The 15,405-nt window shown below is 52.3% G+C and overlaps 1 protein-coding gene across 3 annotated transcripts in view; it reads left to right on the top strand.

Moving 5' to 3' along the window:
• FLYWCH1 (FLYWCH-type zinc finger 1) overlaps positions 1 to 14,450 on the top strand; it is a 31,935-nt gene extending 17,485 nt beyond the window's left edge. For 2 of the 3 annotated variants that reach the window (XM_036310532.1, XM_036310531.1), the window contains 8 exons: positions 668 to 1,099; positions 1,349 to 1,798; positions 2,800 to 3,228; positions 3,359 to 3,622; positions 7,014 to 7,277; positions 8,178 to 8,450; positions 9,305 to 9,377; positions 12,689 to 14,450. In XM_036310532.1, the coding sequence (XP_036166425.1) occupies positions 766 to 1,099; positions 1,349 to 1,798; positions 2,800 to 3,228; positions 3,359 to 3,622; positions 7,014 to 7,277; positions 8,178 to 8,450; positions 9,305 to 9,377; positions 12,689 to 12,701 (2,100 nt within the window). In that variant the 5' untranslated portion in view covers positions 668 to 765 and the 3' untranslated portion in view covers positions 12,702 to 14,450. The remainder of the gene's footprint in view (positions 1 to 667; positions 1,100 to 1,348; positions 1,799 to 2,799; positions 3,229 to 3,358; positions 3,623 to 7,013; positions 7,278 to 8,177; positions 8,451 to 9,304; positions 9,378 to 12,688) is intronic. The other variant, XM_036310533.1, reaches the window with a different exon arrangement.
• Positions 14,451 to 15,405: the final 955 nt, after the last annotated feature.

Below are 15,405 nucleotides of genomic sequence, written 5' to 3'. Positions count from 1 at the left end.
CAGAGAGTCACGCCTCTCAGGGCCAGGAACTCTGCGGTCTGCAGAGTGTCAGGGTGAGAGGGTGCTGGGGATTCTGGGAAGGTCAGTGACCTGAGCTCATGTCCCCAGTGCTTGTCTCTGATGCTTGGTGCTCAGTGACTGTTATCCTGGACAAGGCACGCCAGGCGCCGTGTGGGGTGGGCTCTAGCTCGGCCTCAGCTGGCCTCCCAGCTCTGCTGCTTCATGGCTGTGCTGGTCGCCCTGGCAGGCTCAGTGTCCTCATCTGTAACCTGGGTCAGTGAGAATGGCGGACTTTCATAACATGGGGCTGGAAGGTTAAATGGAAAAAGCCATGAAACACGTCTCCCTGTGGGCCTCAATTCATAGTAACTCACAGTTACCAGTATCTTAGGCCCTGACAGCCTCCCCACCCCAACCAACCCTCCCCCACCCCCCGCCAAGAGCCTTGTATTTGGTACATTCGTGGAGAAAGTGAGGTTGGGGTGAGGGAGGTGACATACTCACTGTCGCCAAGAGAGGAACTGGCCAAGCAGAAGCACCAGCCTGGGCTTCTGCAGCTCCGTCAGGTCCTTGCCTAGCCTAGTGCCTCGTCTCCCTTCCTGCACCCCAGATCCATCCTCCTGAGCCCCAGGCTTCTCCACTGATGGGGCTTTGCCTCCTCCCTTAGGACAGACACCCTGGACTGCCAGGTTCCTTCCTGGGAGGAGGGGAAATCCAACAGCTGGGGCCTGAGTGTGGTCTAGGGGACAGGCCGTTGGTCCCGGAATGCCCCTGCCTGAGCCCAGCGAGCAGGAGAGCGCGAGTATGAAGACTGGCCAGGAGCCGTCCCCTGAGACTGGCACAGATGTCGTCCCCGCAGCCCCCACAGACCCCGCAGACCCCAACGAATACTTCAATCTGGTCCTGGTAACGGTCTGCACTGGGGACGGGGATGGCGTGGACTCCCTGCCCAAAGAAGTGCACTGCGCCATGTCCCTGGAGATGTCTGGCCCCGACACCCTGGGCAGAACCCTCCAGACCCTGCCAGCAGAGGAGCAGGGAGGGCCAGTCCAGCCAAGCCCCCAGGCCCTTGAGCAGAAATGCAGCCAGCCAGACACAGGTGAGCTCCCGGCCTGCTAACCCTGACCCTGCATGCTCACACTTGGGCCTCCGTGCACCCCCCTTTCCAGTGGGGTGACTTTGGCTGTCCCATCCCTGCTCCAAGCCTCCTTATCTCTAAGTACAAATCTGTCCCAGGCTGGTATGTTCTTCATCCCTGTCCAACCACGCTCCCCCCAACCCTCCCATCCATGTGCCTGGTGCCGTGTTTACTCCATGTCAGCTAACCCAGCCCTCTCCTTGCCCTTAGCAGCCCCCAAGCCCCTGGAGTTCCTGAGGACCCCGTTCGGGGGCCGCCTCCTGGTGCTGGAGTCCTTCTTGTACAAGCAGGAGAAGGCCGTGGGGGACAAAGTGTACTGGAAGTGCCGAGAGCACACCGAGCTGGGCTGCCGCGGCCGGGCCATCACCCGAGGCCCGCGGGCCACCGTGATGCGGGGCCACTGTCACCCCCCTGACGAGGAGGGCCTGGAGGCCCGGCGCCGGAAACAGAAGCTGCTGCGCAGCCCAGCCCTGCCGGAGGGCTTGGGGAGTCCCCAGATCCCCGGAGGCCAGGTGGAGGAGCCACTCAAGGGGGCAGGCCCAAGGCTGTGCCCTGAGGAGCCAGAGCCCGCCCCAGAGCAGAACTTCCGGCGAAGCCTGTCCATGCTGACCTTGCCTCTCCGGAGCTTGCCTCTCAAGAAACGCCGATTACTGATGTTTGGTGAGTGTCGCCCCACCCAGCTCCACTCTGGGAAGGCATGACCCCGTGGGCCCTTTCTTCTGCCCAAATAGAAATGTGGGGTTCCACACACGTTATAAAATGTGTTCAAAGTTAAAACGGCTTTTAAAAATATGAACGTGTCCCCTTGGTCATTAAGCCCGTAGGATAGAACCAGAGCTCCTAAACCAAGGCGTCCCAAGTCCGTGTGGAATTTTCTGACACAGCAGGGTCTGGTGTGGGGCCCAGAATCATGAGTTTTAATGGGCTCCATGTGATTCTGGCGACCCGGGCAGTTTGGGAAGGTCAGCCTGGTGGGAGATCTTTGAGCTGTGGGTCCCAGGTTCACGTTCCAGCCCCATCTCATGAAGCTGGGTAGCCTCAGAACATTTGTTAAATTTCTGCAGTTTTGGGGGCTTTGTCCTAGGTGGATCATAGTCCAAATGTCAGGGAGATTAGGTGTTGGACATGTGGGCAGTGCTCAGCACTGGCCCAGCATGTGGTGGCTCTGAGTAACTTGCAGGCGGAATTTTTGCACAGTTTTTATTACCCACAACTGGGTGGTGGGCTTGGTCCCAAAGGCTGGTTGGAAAGGAGTCAACCGCTGTTAAAACAACTGCTGTTCTGAGTGCCGGGGCAGGGCGGGAGAGAGGGACTTGTTTTACACTGTGTATCTTTTGGTACCATCTGTATTTTATGGCGCGTGCAAGTATAAATCAAAAATTAGATAACATTTTCAAATAAACCCTAAAAAAAAGTCTGGCCTGGAGTGTGTGAGGGCATAGGCTGTGGAGTCAGAGCCAGCTTGGACCACCTGGGCCTGTGATCTTGGGCGTGGCCACCTCTCTGACCACCAGAGAGGAACTGCAACTCCCCCTTGAGCTGCTGGGCGGGGGTGCAGTGGCTGCATTTGGACAGAGCACGCCTGGCCACACATTCCACTAGCGGCACTGCCTGCCCGCCACCCCCCTGACCACTGTGACTGCCGGTTCCTTCCCCAACAGAGCGCCCGCCCTTCGAGTTCTTGAAGACCTGTTATGGGGGCAGCTTCCTGGTGCACAAGTCATTCCTGTACAAGCGAGAGAAGGCTGTGGGAGACAAGGTGTACTGGACGTGCCGAGACCACGTACTTCACGGGTGCCGCAGCCGGGCCATCACCCAGGGCCAGCGCGTGACCGTGATGCGCGGCCACTGCCATCCGCCCGACATGGAGGGCCTGCAGGCCCGGCGGCAGCAGGAGAAGACCATGGCGACACAGAAGGCCAGGCCGGGCGGCCCTGGGGGCCAAGTGGACAAGCTGCTCCAAGGTGTGGACAGCCTGCTGTACCACAGGGGGCCTGGCACCCTGACCCTCACCAGGCCCCGGCCCAGAAAGCACACGAGGCCACAGGCCCTGCAGGAATCTCCCGCCAGGGACCAGGAAAAGGGCCTGGGTGAGTCCTGCAAGCCCCTGGCCAGAGCCGGGGCCCCCTCAAGTCTTCCATCCTGAGGGCCTGGGAGCGGGAGGGGGTGGCATCAGGCCTGGCTCAGCCTTTGCTGACCACCTACCCCATTTCTCATAAGGAGGCCCTGAGTTCTTGAGGACCCCTTTGGGGGGCAGCTTCCTGGTGCACGAGTCCTTCCTCTACAGGCGGGAGAAGGCCGCTGGCAACAAGGTGTACTGGACCTGCCGGGACCAGGCCCGCATGCGCTGCCGCAGCCGGGCCATCACCCAGGGCCAGCAGGTGACCGTGATGCGAGGCCACTGCCACCCTCCTGATCTGATGGGCCTGGAGACCCTGAGGCAGCGGGAGAAACGCCCTGGTGTCGGCCAGAGGGGGAGTTCAGGTAAGACAGATGGGGAGCAGGTCTGGGGACAGGCAGGAGATCAGCCAGCCTTTCCTTTTTGACCCCCATGTCCCTTAGCAGGCACCTCCCGTACCTTACCAGGAGCTCTCTGGAAGGAGTTACGGCCCTCTCCTCTCGCCTTTCCCTTTCCTTGCCTCCACTCCTCCACCACCACCTCTCCACATTCCCTGACCAGACTCGGGGTGACTCTAGGTCAGCCGTGGGCAAACTACGGCCCGCGGGCCGGATCCGGCCCGTTTGAAATGAATAAAACTAAAAAAAAAAAAAAGACCGTACCCTTTTATGTAATAATGTTTACTTTGAATTTATATTAGTTCACACAAACACTCCATCCATGCTTTTGTTCCGGCCCTCCGGTCCAGTTTAAGAACCCATTGTGGCCCTCGAGTCAAAAAGTTTGCCCACCCCTGCTCTTGGTAGTCCCACTCACTCAGGTGGTAGACCAGCCCCAAGCTGCCCCCAAATCTCCACAGCACGTGATCAACCCAGGCTTCCTTTCCTCTTCCTCCTCCCTTTTCTTTCTTAAGAATTCATAGAGGAAGCTAATTGCACACAGCCAGTTTCTCACTTTTACAGTGTGATTGGATAATACAGTATTGATTAACAGGCACACCCTACAGACCACGTGATTAAAGACAAAAGGTGGTATTTTCATGTAATTAACCAACTACTTCTCTGCTCTGCTCTGCTCCATAAATATCTATCATCTGCCCTAAGGGAGCCATTGACGAGGGTCACAGCCCCTCTTTTTCCATCGTTGTCCACTTGGTCAGCCCTAGAGGGCCTGGTTTTTGGACTCTCACAGGCATAAGATGTAAATAACGTAAATGTTCTTGTCCTTGTCTTGCTAAGAAGAGCAGCTTTGGCCCTGCCTTCTCTTACTTACCCAGCTTTTCACTCATGTCTGAGAGACACCTGCCTCTCTTTCAGAAGTTATCAGTTATATAATTTCTAAATTTGGAACTTTTTGACCCTAAAGTTCTCTCAGGGTTTCTGGGCCGTTGAGATTTCTGATTGTATTTCTTTCTGACTCTTTTTATTCCATTTTCATGTAACTTCCGTGTACCTGGAGATGAAGCTACAAGGCACATGGCAGCCCTGCCCCATCCTCACTCCCAATTCCCACCCCAAATAATAATTCTGAGCTCTTTCCCTTGTTTCTTTTATTTTTTTATTGATTTTTTAGAGTGAGAAAGTGAGAGAGAAACATCAGTTGGCTGCCTCCCACTTGTGCTTGACTAGGGATCAAACCTGCGACCTGGGTAGGCGCCTTGACCGGGAATCCAATCTGCCACCCCTTGGTGTATTGGACAACACTCCAACCACTGAACCACACAGCCGGGGCTACCCTATTTCTTGAAACGTGCTTCTACCATCATCACCTGAATCTCTTGTTGATTTCTAATGAGCGGAAGTGTTGGTAAAGATAGGATTCAGCTGTTACCTGCTGCCCCCATCCTTTCAGTGCAGTTACTGCAGGTTTTGTTTTCGCTTTGTTATATAAATCGGTTCGCTGAGCTGGGAGTGCATTGCGATGGCTTCTCCCTCACACAGCTCTTCGTTTTCCGGGCAGTTGAGCAGCTGCTTCATTTGTCCACCTAGTGTTCTGCGTGCCCATCACTCCTTCCTCGCACACCTCTTCCTCACCCAGCAGCGGACAGCTCGCCCGGCTTTTTGCTCCAGTCTGACTGGGGTCCCCTAGCTGGACCTCATCTCTAGGTCTCTCTTTCTCTTGCTTGGTTTACCTCCTTGTCTTTTGAAGTCCCTCCTCTAGTTACTAGCCTGGCAAGGGTCCCTGGAGGCCGCACTTTGAGACCATGTGTGTCTGAAGGTATCTCGATGGAGAGTGTGGCTGTTTGCAGAGCTCCAGGTTATAGATCCTTCCTTGGTTATATGGTCTCTGTTACTGAATGACCACAGCTTTCTGAAGTGATCCTATGCAAGGATGAGCCAGTGCCCACAAGGAGGACCCTCCCACAGGGGTGTAAGACTGGCTGCCCCGTTCTGGGCCTGGGGCATGGAAAACGGGCAAGAAGTGTCACAGTCCCGATTCCACTTCCTTTTTCCCCACCCGAACATTCTTCCTCCCCAGGCGCAGACACCCTTACATGGTTGTTCTTCAAACAACCCACACCCAGGCCCTGCGTGGCGCTGCCCTGGACCCACCTTCAGAGGGACCTCAGGCCTCCCAGACTTGGCCACTGGACTCCACTGTTGTCAGTGGCTTCCCCTAGCAGCGGTTCTCAACCTGTGGGTCACGAACAATGAAAAGACATCCTGCATATCAGATATTTACATTACGATTCATAACAGTAGCAAAATTACAGTTATGAAGTAGCGACGAAAATAATTTTATGGTTGGGGGTCACCACAAGATGAGGAACTGCATTAGGAAGGTTGAGAACCACTGCTCTACAGGCTGGTTTGCCAAGTCTGTGATCACACCCCACCCCTCACCCCCAGCCTCGACCATTCTGTCAGCATCTCTGCTCTGCGGCCCGCTCCTCCCCTCTCCCGATCTCTGTCCTGGTGCTCTGTGCCTTCCTTCCTCAGGGGACATTTTCATCAGGTGCCAGAGGAACAGAAACATGCCCTGAGGTCACCTAGCTCCATGCCACATCCAGGCACCCCCACCTCTCCAGGGCGTTCTCGCTCCCTTGACTTCTGCCGTCCCTGCTGTGGGGAAACAGCTTCCCCGGTCTGTCTCCAGCTCCTCTGTGTGGTCCCTGTACCTGGACAGAGGGAAGGGAGTTCTTTGGGCAGAAGCATTTAACTGCCTCTGTCTCAACACATCCAACGCATTCACACCATTGCTTGCCTCCTCCTACTGCCTTAGCGTCAAATCCCCACCCAGCCTGGCTCCCTGGAGAGTCGGCTGTGCGCTCCACACTGTGCCTTTTGTACTGCTGATTACTTGTCCCCCGGAGTGGCCCTCCACTTACCCTCCCACTCAGCAGGGACTGCATGGCCATTGTGCACCCCATTGCAGCCACCTGGGGTAAGCTAGGAGATGTAGCAAGGACACCCCTTTCCTGTCACACCATGAGATGGAGGGACAGCCCTCTTCCTTCAGGGGCCTCCACCTCACCAGCCTCTCATCTCCCCTCCCTGCCAGGCTTTGGAAAGGAGCCCCTGGGAGCTAAGGCGAGGCTGGGTTGGAAGCTGGTGGGGTGGGTGTCTGTGTCCTGGGCTCCAGGGCCCTCTAGCTGGGAGGAAGTGGGTACAGCTTGGGGTGGAGCTTGTGGAGGTCACTCCTCGAACCATGTTGCTCTGGGTCTGAGAACAGGGCCCCTGCCCACCTCATTGCTCTGTTCCAAGGCCTGGGCTCCGGGCTCTCCCTCCCCTGACTGCTTCCCCCATTTCTCCCCAGGAGACCCTGAGTTCCTGAGGACCCCTCTGGGCGGCAGCTTCCTGGTGCATGAGTCCTTCATCTACAGGCGGGAGAAGGCCACTGGCGACAAGGTGTACTGGACGTGCCGGGACCAGGCCCGCATGGGCTGCCGCAGCCGGGCCATCACCCAGGGCCAGCGGGTGATGGTAATGCGCAGGCACTGCCACCCGCCGGACCTGGGGGGCCTGGAGGCCCTGAAGCAGCGCGAGCCGTTCCCCACCCAAGTCCTGAGGGAAGGTTCAGGTGTGGGCGGGCACTGGGCCCTGGTCTCCCTGCTGGCCTGGCAGCCCCCGGGGCCAACCCCAAAACACAGACTGGAGCTGCCTGCTAGGACCTCCCATCCCTGGCCCATGTCGAATGGGGTCCAACCATGCCTGTCAGTCTGTCCATCTGGCTGAGCTCACTGAGGGCAGAGGCTACCTCTGGGCTCCCCACTCATGTTGTTGGGCCCAGTCCGGGATGGGTTGTCAGTAAGAGAAACCAGCTCAGACCACTGGAGGAATGGGGTGGGCCAGGGTGGCATGATTGTGCTCGGCACCCATGTATGGGGCAATGTGCCTGCACCTTGGGGACCCTTTGTCTCCGCTCTCTGGGCCTCTCTTGTTTCTGTTTTCCTCTGTCTCTCCTTTCCCCCACCTCCCCACCCAGTTCTCTTCGTCCACCCCAACCTCAACATGCATGACCTTTCAGTTAAGGTTCTGAAAAGTCTTAAGAGAGAGTTGACTGGTTGCCAGCTGGCCAAAGGTTCAGACCAGCCATGGGCCTCGCAGAATGTTCCAGCTCAGCCCCTGTCCCGGGGCACTTGCCATCAAGTGTGGGGTCCAAGCCAAGTCCAGAGAGGCTTGCAGGAAACTCAGGGTTTGGGTAGCTGCAGAACCAACCTCCCCAGGCAGCACCAGAGCCCTTAGGCAGCCAGTCTCCACTTGAAGGTGTCAGGGCTGGTGACCTGAGCTTCAGCCCAGGTCCCTGCGGCACAGACAGGGGTAGAGGGCAGGGACCAGAGTGGTCCTGCCGGGGGATGAGTTTCCCGGTTGGCGCGGGCTGGTGGGAAGAAGGAAACAGCTTCCGTCTCTGGCACCCATGCTCCTTCCCGTTTCCAAGGCCCGGCCAGGCACCCCACTCACAGCATGATGTTCCTTCTAGGACCCCCCCAGCCGCTGGAGTTCCTGAAGACTTCCCTCGGGGGCAGGTTCCTGGTGCACGAGTGCTTCCTCTACAGGAAGGAGAAGGCTGCCGGTGAGAAGGTGTACTGGATGTGCCGGGACCAGGCCCGGCTGGGCTGCCGCAGCCGGGCCATCACCCAGGGCCAGCAGGTGACGGTGATGCGCGCCCACTGCCACATGCCCGATCTGGTTGGCCTGGAGGCCCTGAGGCGGCGGGAGCGGCTTCCCATTGCAGCCCAGCAGGAGGATCCAGGTACCAACGGGGAGGGGGTGGGAGGGGTGCAGAAGGGATTAAAAAGACCTGTGGGATCTTGGTCTCTGCCAGCCCAAAGTTCAGACACCTCGGGGGATAGGCACTGTCTGCCAGGGCATTTCTGCCTTTCCAGAATTTTCTATCTGTACTCTCTATTGGCTTCTTCTCCTGAACCTGAAAATACACCTAAATCTGTCCCATCCTTACAAACTACAATTTTCTCTTTTATTGTAAGAGGTCTTAATTTTTTACTGATTAAAAATCTGGTGAAAAAATAGAGACTACCCGGAAGAATGTACTAATGCATGCACACACACACGTAAAGTTCTGCAAATAATGAACTGTGTGAACCGAGTGGGTTCTCTATTCATAAACAGCATATAAACCGGTCTCTGGAAAGCAGTGTGTGCCTGCTATTAATTCATGTAAACATTATGGCCACATCTTATAAAATACTGAAACGAATCCAAGTTCTATAAAATAACCAAAAGAAATGATTTCTACCTAAAACAAAAGAGATTTCTAAGAGAAAGCCACTGTTGGGTTTAAACAGGAAGTAGACATTACGGCGTGCCTTTGGCATGGTAAAGGGTGGATCATCTCTCATATCTGGTTGATTCCCAATCTTTCTGTTGACAAGGGCTGCAGATTGACTCAGAATCTCAAATAGCGGATTTTACCAGGCACCCAGGTCATTTGGGGCTTCCCAATGATTCCCCAAGTCAGCATCATTTTACCTGATTTCATTATCCTCAAGGCTTTGATGTCATCATTACAACGTGTGTGTCATTGGCTCTAGCAGCTTCCACAAGAAAAAAATTATTAATCTAGCTTTTCAATTTTTTTTTCCTTAGAAAAGATAAAACTGCTGACTAAAGTTCAACTGTGCTTCAAGAGTTATTCTCCTGAAAGCCAGCAGATTAATGGGTAATTATACTAGTTATCTAATGCTGTGTCACAAATTAACCCCAAACTTAGAGGCTTAAAATGACAAATATTTACTATCTCCCCCCATTTCTGTGGGTCAGGATTTCAGGAGTGGTTGGGCTGGGTGGTTCTGGATCAGGGTCTCTCACAGGCTGAAGAAGCGTTGTCAGCCAGGGCTGCAGTCCTCCGAAGGCTCGAGTGGGGCGGTAGGAAATAGCTCCAGCATGGCCTGTTCACTTAAATGGCTATGGGCTGGAGGACTGTTTCTCACCATATGGAGTCCTCTGGGGGCTGCTTGAATGTCCTCAAACATGTCAGCTATCTTCCCCCAAAATGAGTGAGAGAGCAGAACAAGAAGAAAACTGCCAACAATAGCAGAGTTCTTCTCAAACTCATATAGAACATTCTCCAGGATAGACCGTACCTGGGTCATATAACAAGACTCCATAAATTTAAAAGGATTGAAATCATACAAAGTGTATTATCTGACCACAGTGGAATGAAACCAGAAATCAGTAACTAGAAAGAAATGTGGGAAACTCACAAATATGTGAAAATTAAACAATACACTCCCAAATAACCAATGATTCCAAGAAGAATCACAAGGGAAATTAGGAAATACTTTGAAATGAACAAAATGTAGACACAGCATACCAAATCTTATGGGATACAACCAAGCAATGCTTAGAGGGAAATTTATAGCTATAAAACTTATATTTAAAAAGGAAAGATCTCAACTCTATAACTTAAACTTACATGTTAAAACACTAGAAAAAGAACGAAGTAGCCTGGCCAGCATGGGTCAGTCAGTAGTTGAGCATCAACCTACAAACCAGGAGGTCACAGTTTGATTCCTGGTCAGGGCACATGCCCCGATTACGGGCTCCATCCCCATTGTGGGGCATGCAGGATCGATGATTCTCTCTCATCATTGATGTTTCTATCTCTCTCTCCCTCTCCCTTCCTCTCTGAAATCAATAAAAATATATTAAAAAAACAAAAAAGGATAAGTAAACTAAAGAAAGTAGAAGGAATGAAATAGTAAAGATAAGAATAGAAATTAAATAGAGAAGAGAAAATTAACTAAATCAAAACTTGGTTCTTTGAAAGGATCAACAAAATTGACAAATCTTTAGTTAAATTGACCCAAAAATATTTTTTAAAGGTAGAGAAAATTAAAATTCTTAAAATTATGAATGAAAGATGGGACATTACTATCTAGCTCAAAGAAAAAGGATTTTAAGGGAATACTATGAACAATGGTGTGCCAACCAATTAGATAACAAATGAAATGAAAAAATTCCTATAAAGACAGGCTATCAAAACTGACTCAAGGAAATCTAAATAGGCCTACAATAAGAGAATGAATTCGTAATTTCAAAACTTTCCACAAAGAAAAGCCCAGACTCAGATGCATGACTTCATTGGTGACTTCTAAACATTTAAAGAGCGCTGGCCAGTGGGGCTCAGTTGGTTGACCATTGTTCCATGCACCGAAAGGTCGCCAGTTCCGTTCCTGGTCAGGGCAGATGCCGGGGTTGTGGGCTTGCGGGAGGTTGTTTCTCTCTTCCTCTCCCTTTCTCTCTCTAAAATAAAAACATATTTGAAGAAATAAAATAAAATTGCCTCAAATAAATAAGTAAATAAATAACATTTAAAGTCCTGGCCAGTCGTCCAGAGGCTGCTGGGTCAGTTCCCCGCCAGGGCACGGGCCTGAGCTGTCCCTGCTCAGGGGCATCAGGAGGCAGCCAGCCAGCTGATTGATGTTCCACTTTCCCTTCTTCTCTCTAAAAAAATCAACAAAAAAATAATTTAAAAAAAAATTCAAAGAATTAACACCAATCCTTCACAAACTCTCCCCAAAAATAGAAGAGGAGGGAGAGGACTTTGGGGTAGTGAAAATGTTCTAAAAGTAATTATGATAATGGCTGCACAACTCTGTGAATATACTAAAAACTATCAGATTCTGTACTTAAAATGGGTGAACTATATGGTATGTGATTATAACTCAATAAAACTGTTTGGGAAAAAAAAAAAAGCCCAGCTGGTGTGGCTCAGTAGTTGAGCATCAACTTATGAACCAGGAGGTCATGGTTCCATTCCCAATCAAGGCACATGCCCTGGCTGCAGGCTCGATCCCCAGTAGGGGGCATGCAGGAAGCAGCCAATCAATGATTCTCATCATGGATGTTTGTATCTCTCTCTCCCTCTCCCTCTCTTTGCAATCAATTAAAAAAAAAAAAAAAAAAAAAAAACATTTTAAAAAGCCAAAACTGGTAGGTCACTTAAAAAAAAAAAAAGAAGAAGAAGAAGAAGGAAAAAAAGAAAAAGAAAAAAGGAAGCCCTCGCCAAGTAGCTCAGTTGGTTAGAGCATTGTCCTGATACGCCAAGGTTGCGAGTTTGATCCCCAGTCAGGGCACACACATACAAGAATCAATCAATGAATGCATAAATAAGTGGAACAACAAATAAATCTCTCTCTCCACCACCCCCCCTTCTCTCTCGAAATAAATAAAAATTTGACCAGTTAATTATATTTCCAATAGGCTGTTTTCCTTTATTTTTATTTATTTACTTATTTATTGAATATTTTTATTGACTTCAGAGAGGAAGGGAGAAGGAGAGTTAGATAGAAGAAACATCAATGATGAGAGAGAATCATTGATTGGCTGCCTCCTGCACACCCCTTGCTGGGGATCGAGCCCGCAACCTGTGCATGTGCCCTTTTTGGTCCTCAGGCTGACGCTGTATCCACTGAGCCAAGCCAGCTAGGCAGGCTGTTTCCCTTTAAAAAAAAAAAAAAAAAAAAGGAAGGAAGCCACAGGGCTTTATAACCAGTGTCACATCCCGTCACTCTTGCTTTACTCTGTTCATTAGAAGTCAGTCACCACACCCAAGGGAGAGGAATCACGCTCTTCCACTTGGAATGAGGAATATCAAGGAATTTGTAAACATTTTCTAAACCTATTGCAGCAACAGAGGAAAACTGTCTTTCCTGACAGAATCTTGGAAAGGCCCAGAGACGTCCAGAGCAGGACATGGGACTTCGTAGGCATGTTGGTGTTTCCTCCCAGGACTTGCTAGTGTGGAAAGCCAGGAATTCCCAAGTTTTATGGCAATGGAGCAAACTCATGTTTTAAAAGAATTGATATGATGTATGCATATATGTGTGTATAAAAATGATCTAGCGGATGGTTTTTCTCTAAGGAAAGGTATTACAGGAATCCTTAACTTTCTGTGTTACCTATTTCTGCAATGTTTGGGTTTTTATAATGAATATGTGTTTCTTTGTAATCACATAAACCCAACAGCGAGTCTCAGTGAGGCCAGCCTCCGTTCCCACTGGTGTCGCCGGCATCAAGGATACTTCATGTCCATACAGGACCCTGGCATTTCCCACCAAACTAGCTGCTGCTGGACAAAAGCTCTTTCTCACTCTTTCAAAGCATCAACAGCCGTCACACTCCTCAGGAGGCCTCCCAGGAGGAATGCCTGATGGTGTCTTCATGCAGGCGAGGAGTGCCAGGAGCTGGCAGCGTGAAGGTGTGCGTGATGTGGGGAAGGCCTGACCTCCGAAAGATCTGAAGAAGCATCTTTTTACAAAGTCTTCCCTGTTCTGCCGCCCCAAGCCACAAACACCTATCTGTTTCCAGAGCACGAGACTTGCCAAGGACTTTCCCGCTGGGTGTGGCCCTGCTCTGGCCAGGGCACGTGTGGGGAACTTGTCGATTTCTGGAGCTCAGCTGACCTGCCCTGCCGGGCTCCGGCCACTCAGGTGTTTTCTGGGCAGGTGCCACGTGGGCCTTTGTGCCCCTTGGCCACCTGCTGCTGGGGCGCAGCCATCCCTCAGTTACAGAGCCCGCCAACCAGAGGCGCCACTACACACTGTCAGACTTTTTCCCTCACTGTTTTCCCATTTAAACCCAGTGTCCATGATCCCATGGCAGGAGTTGTTTCTGGCCGTGGGAGCCAGCCCGGATGTCCACAGGCAGTCAGCATGGAGCAGACTCCATCTGGCTGAGGCCGCAGTGTCCTGGGTCAGCCACGTTCATCTGAGGCCTCTCTTCCTGCCTGGGTGGCGGCAGACGTGCTTCTCTTTCTCCAGCCTGGTCACAGCAGAGCTGGCCTAGCAGGTCCAGGGGAGGCAGGGGCTGCTGGCTGCTCATGAGGACTTGTCTTTGACAGCAAGGCTCCTGGCCCTTATCCTGTGATTGCAGAGGGAGCACAGATGGCAGGCTCTCCCTCTCCTGGCAAGCTGGCCATGGAGCCTGCCACCCTTCTATGGGACAGTGACATCTCCGCGTCCCCCACCGTCCCTCTGCTTGTTCATGTCCCTCAATAAACCTTATTTAATAACTCACCATGCAGAGCTGGCGTGTACATCCACTCCCCTTGGCAACAACAGAGGCCACCAAAGCCACACAGTCCACGTATCTCAATGGCACATGGTCGGAAAATGGAGTTTCACTGGAATCACACAGGCCTGAGGTGCCTGGCGAGAAGCACTGAGCCACAGCCATTGCCACCTGCAGAGCCTGCTCTGTGCCTCTCCCGTGGGGTCTGCAGGCCGGCGACTTCCCTAGCCCTAAGCCCCACAGCTGTCACCTTGGCTGGGTTCTAGGCACCCAGAAGTTGGGGTGCAGTGTGAGAAGAATCTAAAGAGGATGCAGGCCTCTCTTTCCTCCTGGACGTTCATATTGATGGAGCCGGTACACTCTTACTCTTCGCCACACCTGCTTTGACCTTAGAGGACAGATGGATGGTCCATGTTGCTCAGACTAAGGATGCCGATGGACATGAATTTGCACACTCCCATCACCTTGGGTGGCCCCATGGCCACTTAGCTGCTGAACTCCAGAAGTGTCTTCTAAGTCCACTTCCTCCATGGTTCAAAAGCCACAGAGATGTCCCTTGCTCCATCACTGTCACGGCAAAGTGCATAGGGCGGATCCCTCTCTTGGAAGCTGGTGTCCCCTCTGCAGACAGCGTCATCTCAGAGGAGTTGTGCTTTCCTTCCCTGCTCCCACTCTGCTGCTAGTTTCCGCCAATAAACCTTATTCTATTATGGCTGCACCATGTGGTGTGGGTGGTGTCTCTGTGCCCCTTTGCATGACAGTTCACATCGATGTCTCAATTATAAAATTAAAAGTTCACAAGGATTAGTGAAATTATCAACAAGGAACTCAAATTTTAAAAGTGGGGCACAGTGGCTGGCTGTAGGAGTCTCAGTCCCCAGTCCCTGTCCCCAAGGTTGTAAGGTGAGCATCATAGAAATGTTTCTCATAACCCCCCTCCCCCTTCTGGCCCCAGCCCAGCCTCCTGTCCCCATGTCCTCTGTCAGGAAGACTTTTGTAGGGTGCCGCTAAGGACCCCCTTTTCATTAAAGTCAGCAGATGCTTCTCAGAGCTCGCCCTCTGGCACTGACCACCTCCTCCTCGATCCCTCCTCTGGGCTCACCACCCCATCCCTTCATTCCCTCCCAGTCTCCCTCAAGGGATTCTCTGCCCCTCCACCCAACCTATAAGCCCGGAGGTTGGTGTTCTGGAAACTGGACCTCGGTCCTTTTGGGCCCAACCACTTTCAAGGTTCATGGTTTGTCAGCCTGCAGCACCAGCTTGGCCCTCCTTTCTGCAACCAAAGCTGTGAGTCCTGCTGCCTCCAGGGGCCCTGGCCCTGGGTGTCCGGTGAGCACCAGAGGCAGGCAGCAAAAGGGAGTGTCTACCTGTTGTCCTCATCTGAAGGCCCCAGGACACAAGTAGAACGCAGAGCCATCCTCGACATGGTCCTGCCTGTCCCTAAATGCCCCATCAGTTGTGTCCACCAGAGCCATCCTGCCTAGTTCTTTTTGTTTCTGTTTTTAGTAAAAGCTTTATTGAGATACTAGAGGCCCAGTGCATGGATTCATGCACCCGTGGGGTCCCTCAGCCTGGCCTGTGCCCTCTTGCAATCCAGATCCCTCGGGGGATGTCGGACTGCTGGTTTAGGCCCAATCCCCACAGGCCAGGCCCTGTGGGGAGCGGCTGAAAAC

Source organism: Myotis myotis, unplaced genomic scaffold, assembly GCF_014108235.1.
Source record: "Myotis myotis isolate mMyoMyo1 unplaced genomic scaffold, mMyoMyo1.p scaffold_m19_p_5, whole genome shotgun sequence".
In the NCBI taxonomy this organism is placed as follows: domain Eukaryota; kingdom Metazoa; phylum Chordata; class Mammalia; order Chiroptera; family Vespertilionidae; genus Myotis; species Myotis myotis.
This window is presented reverse-complemented; position numbering and strand designations above follow the sequence as displayed.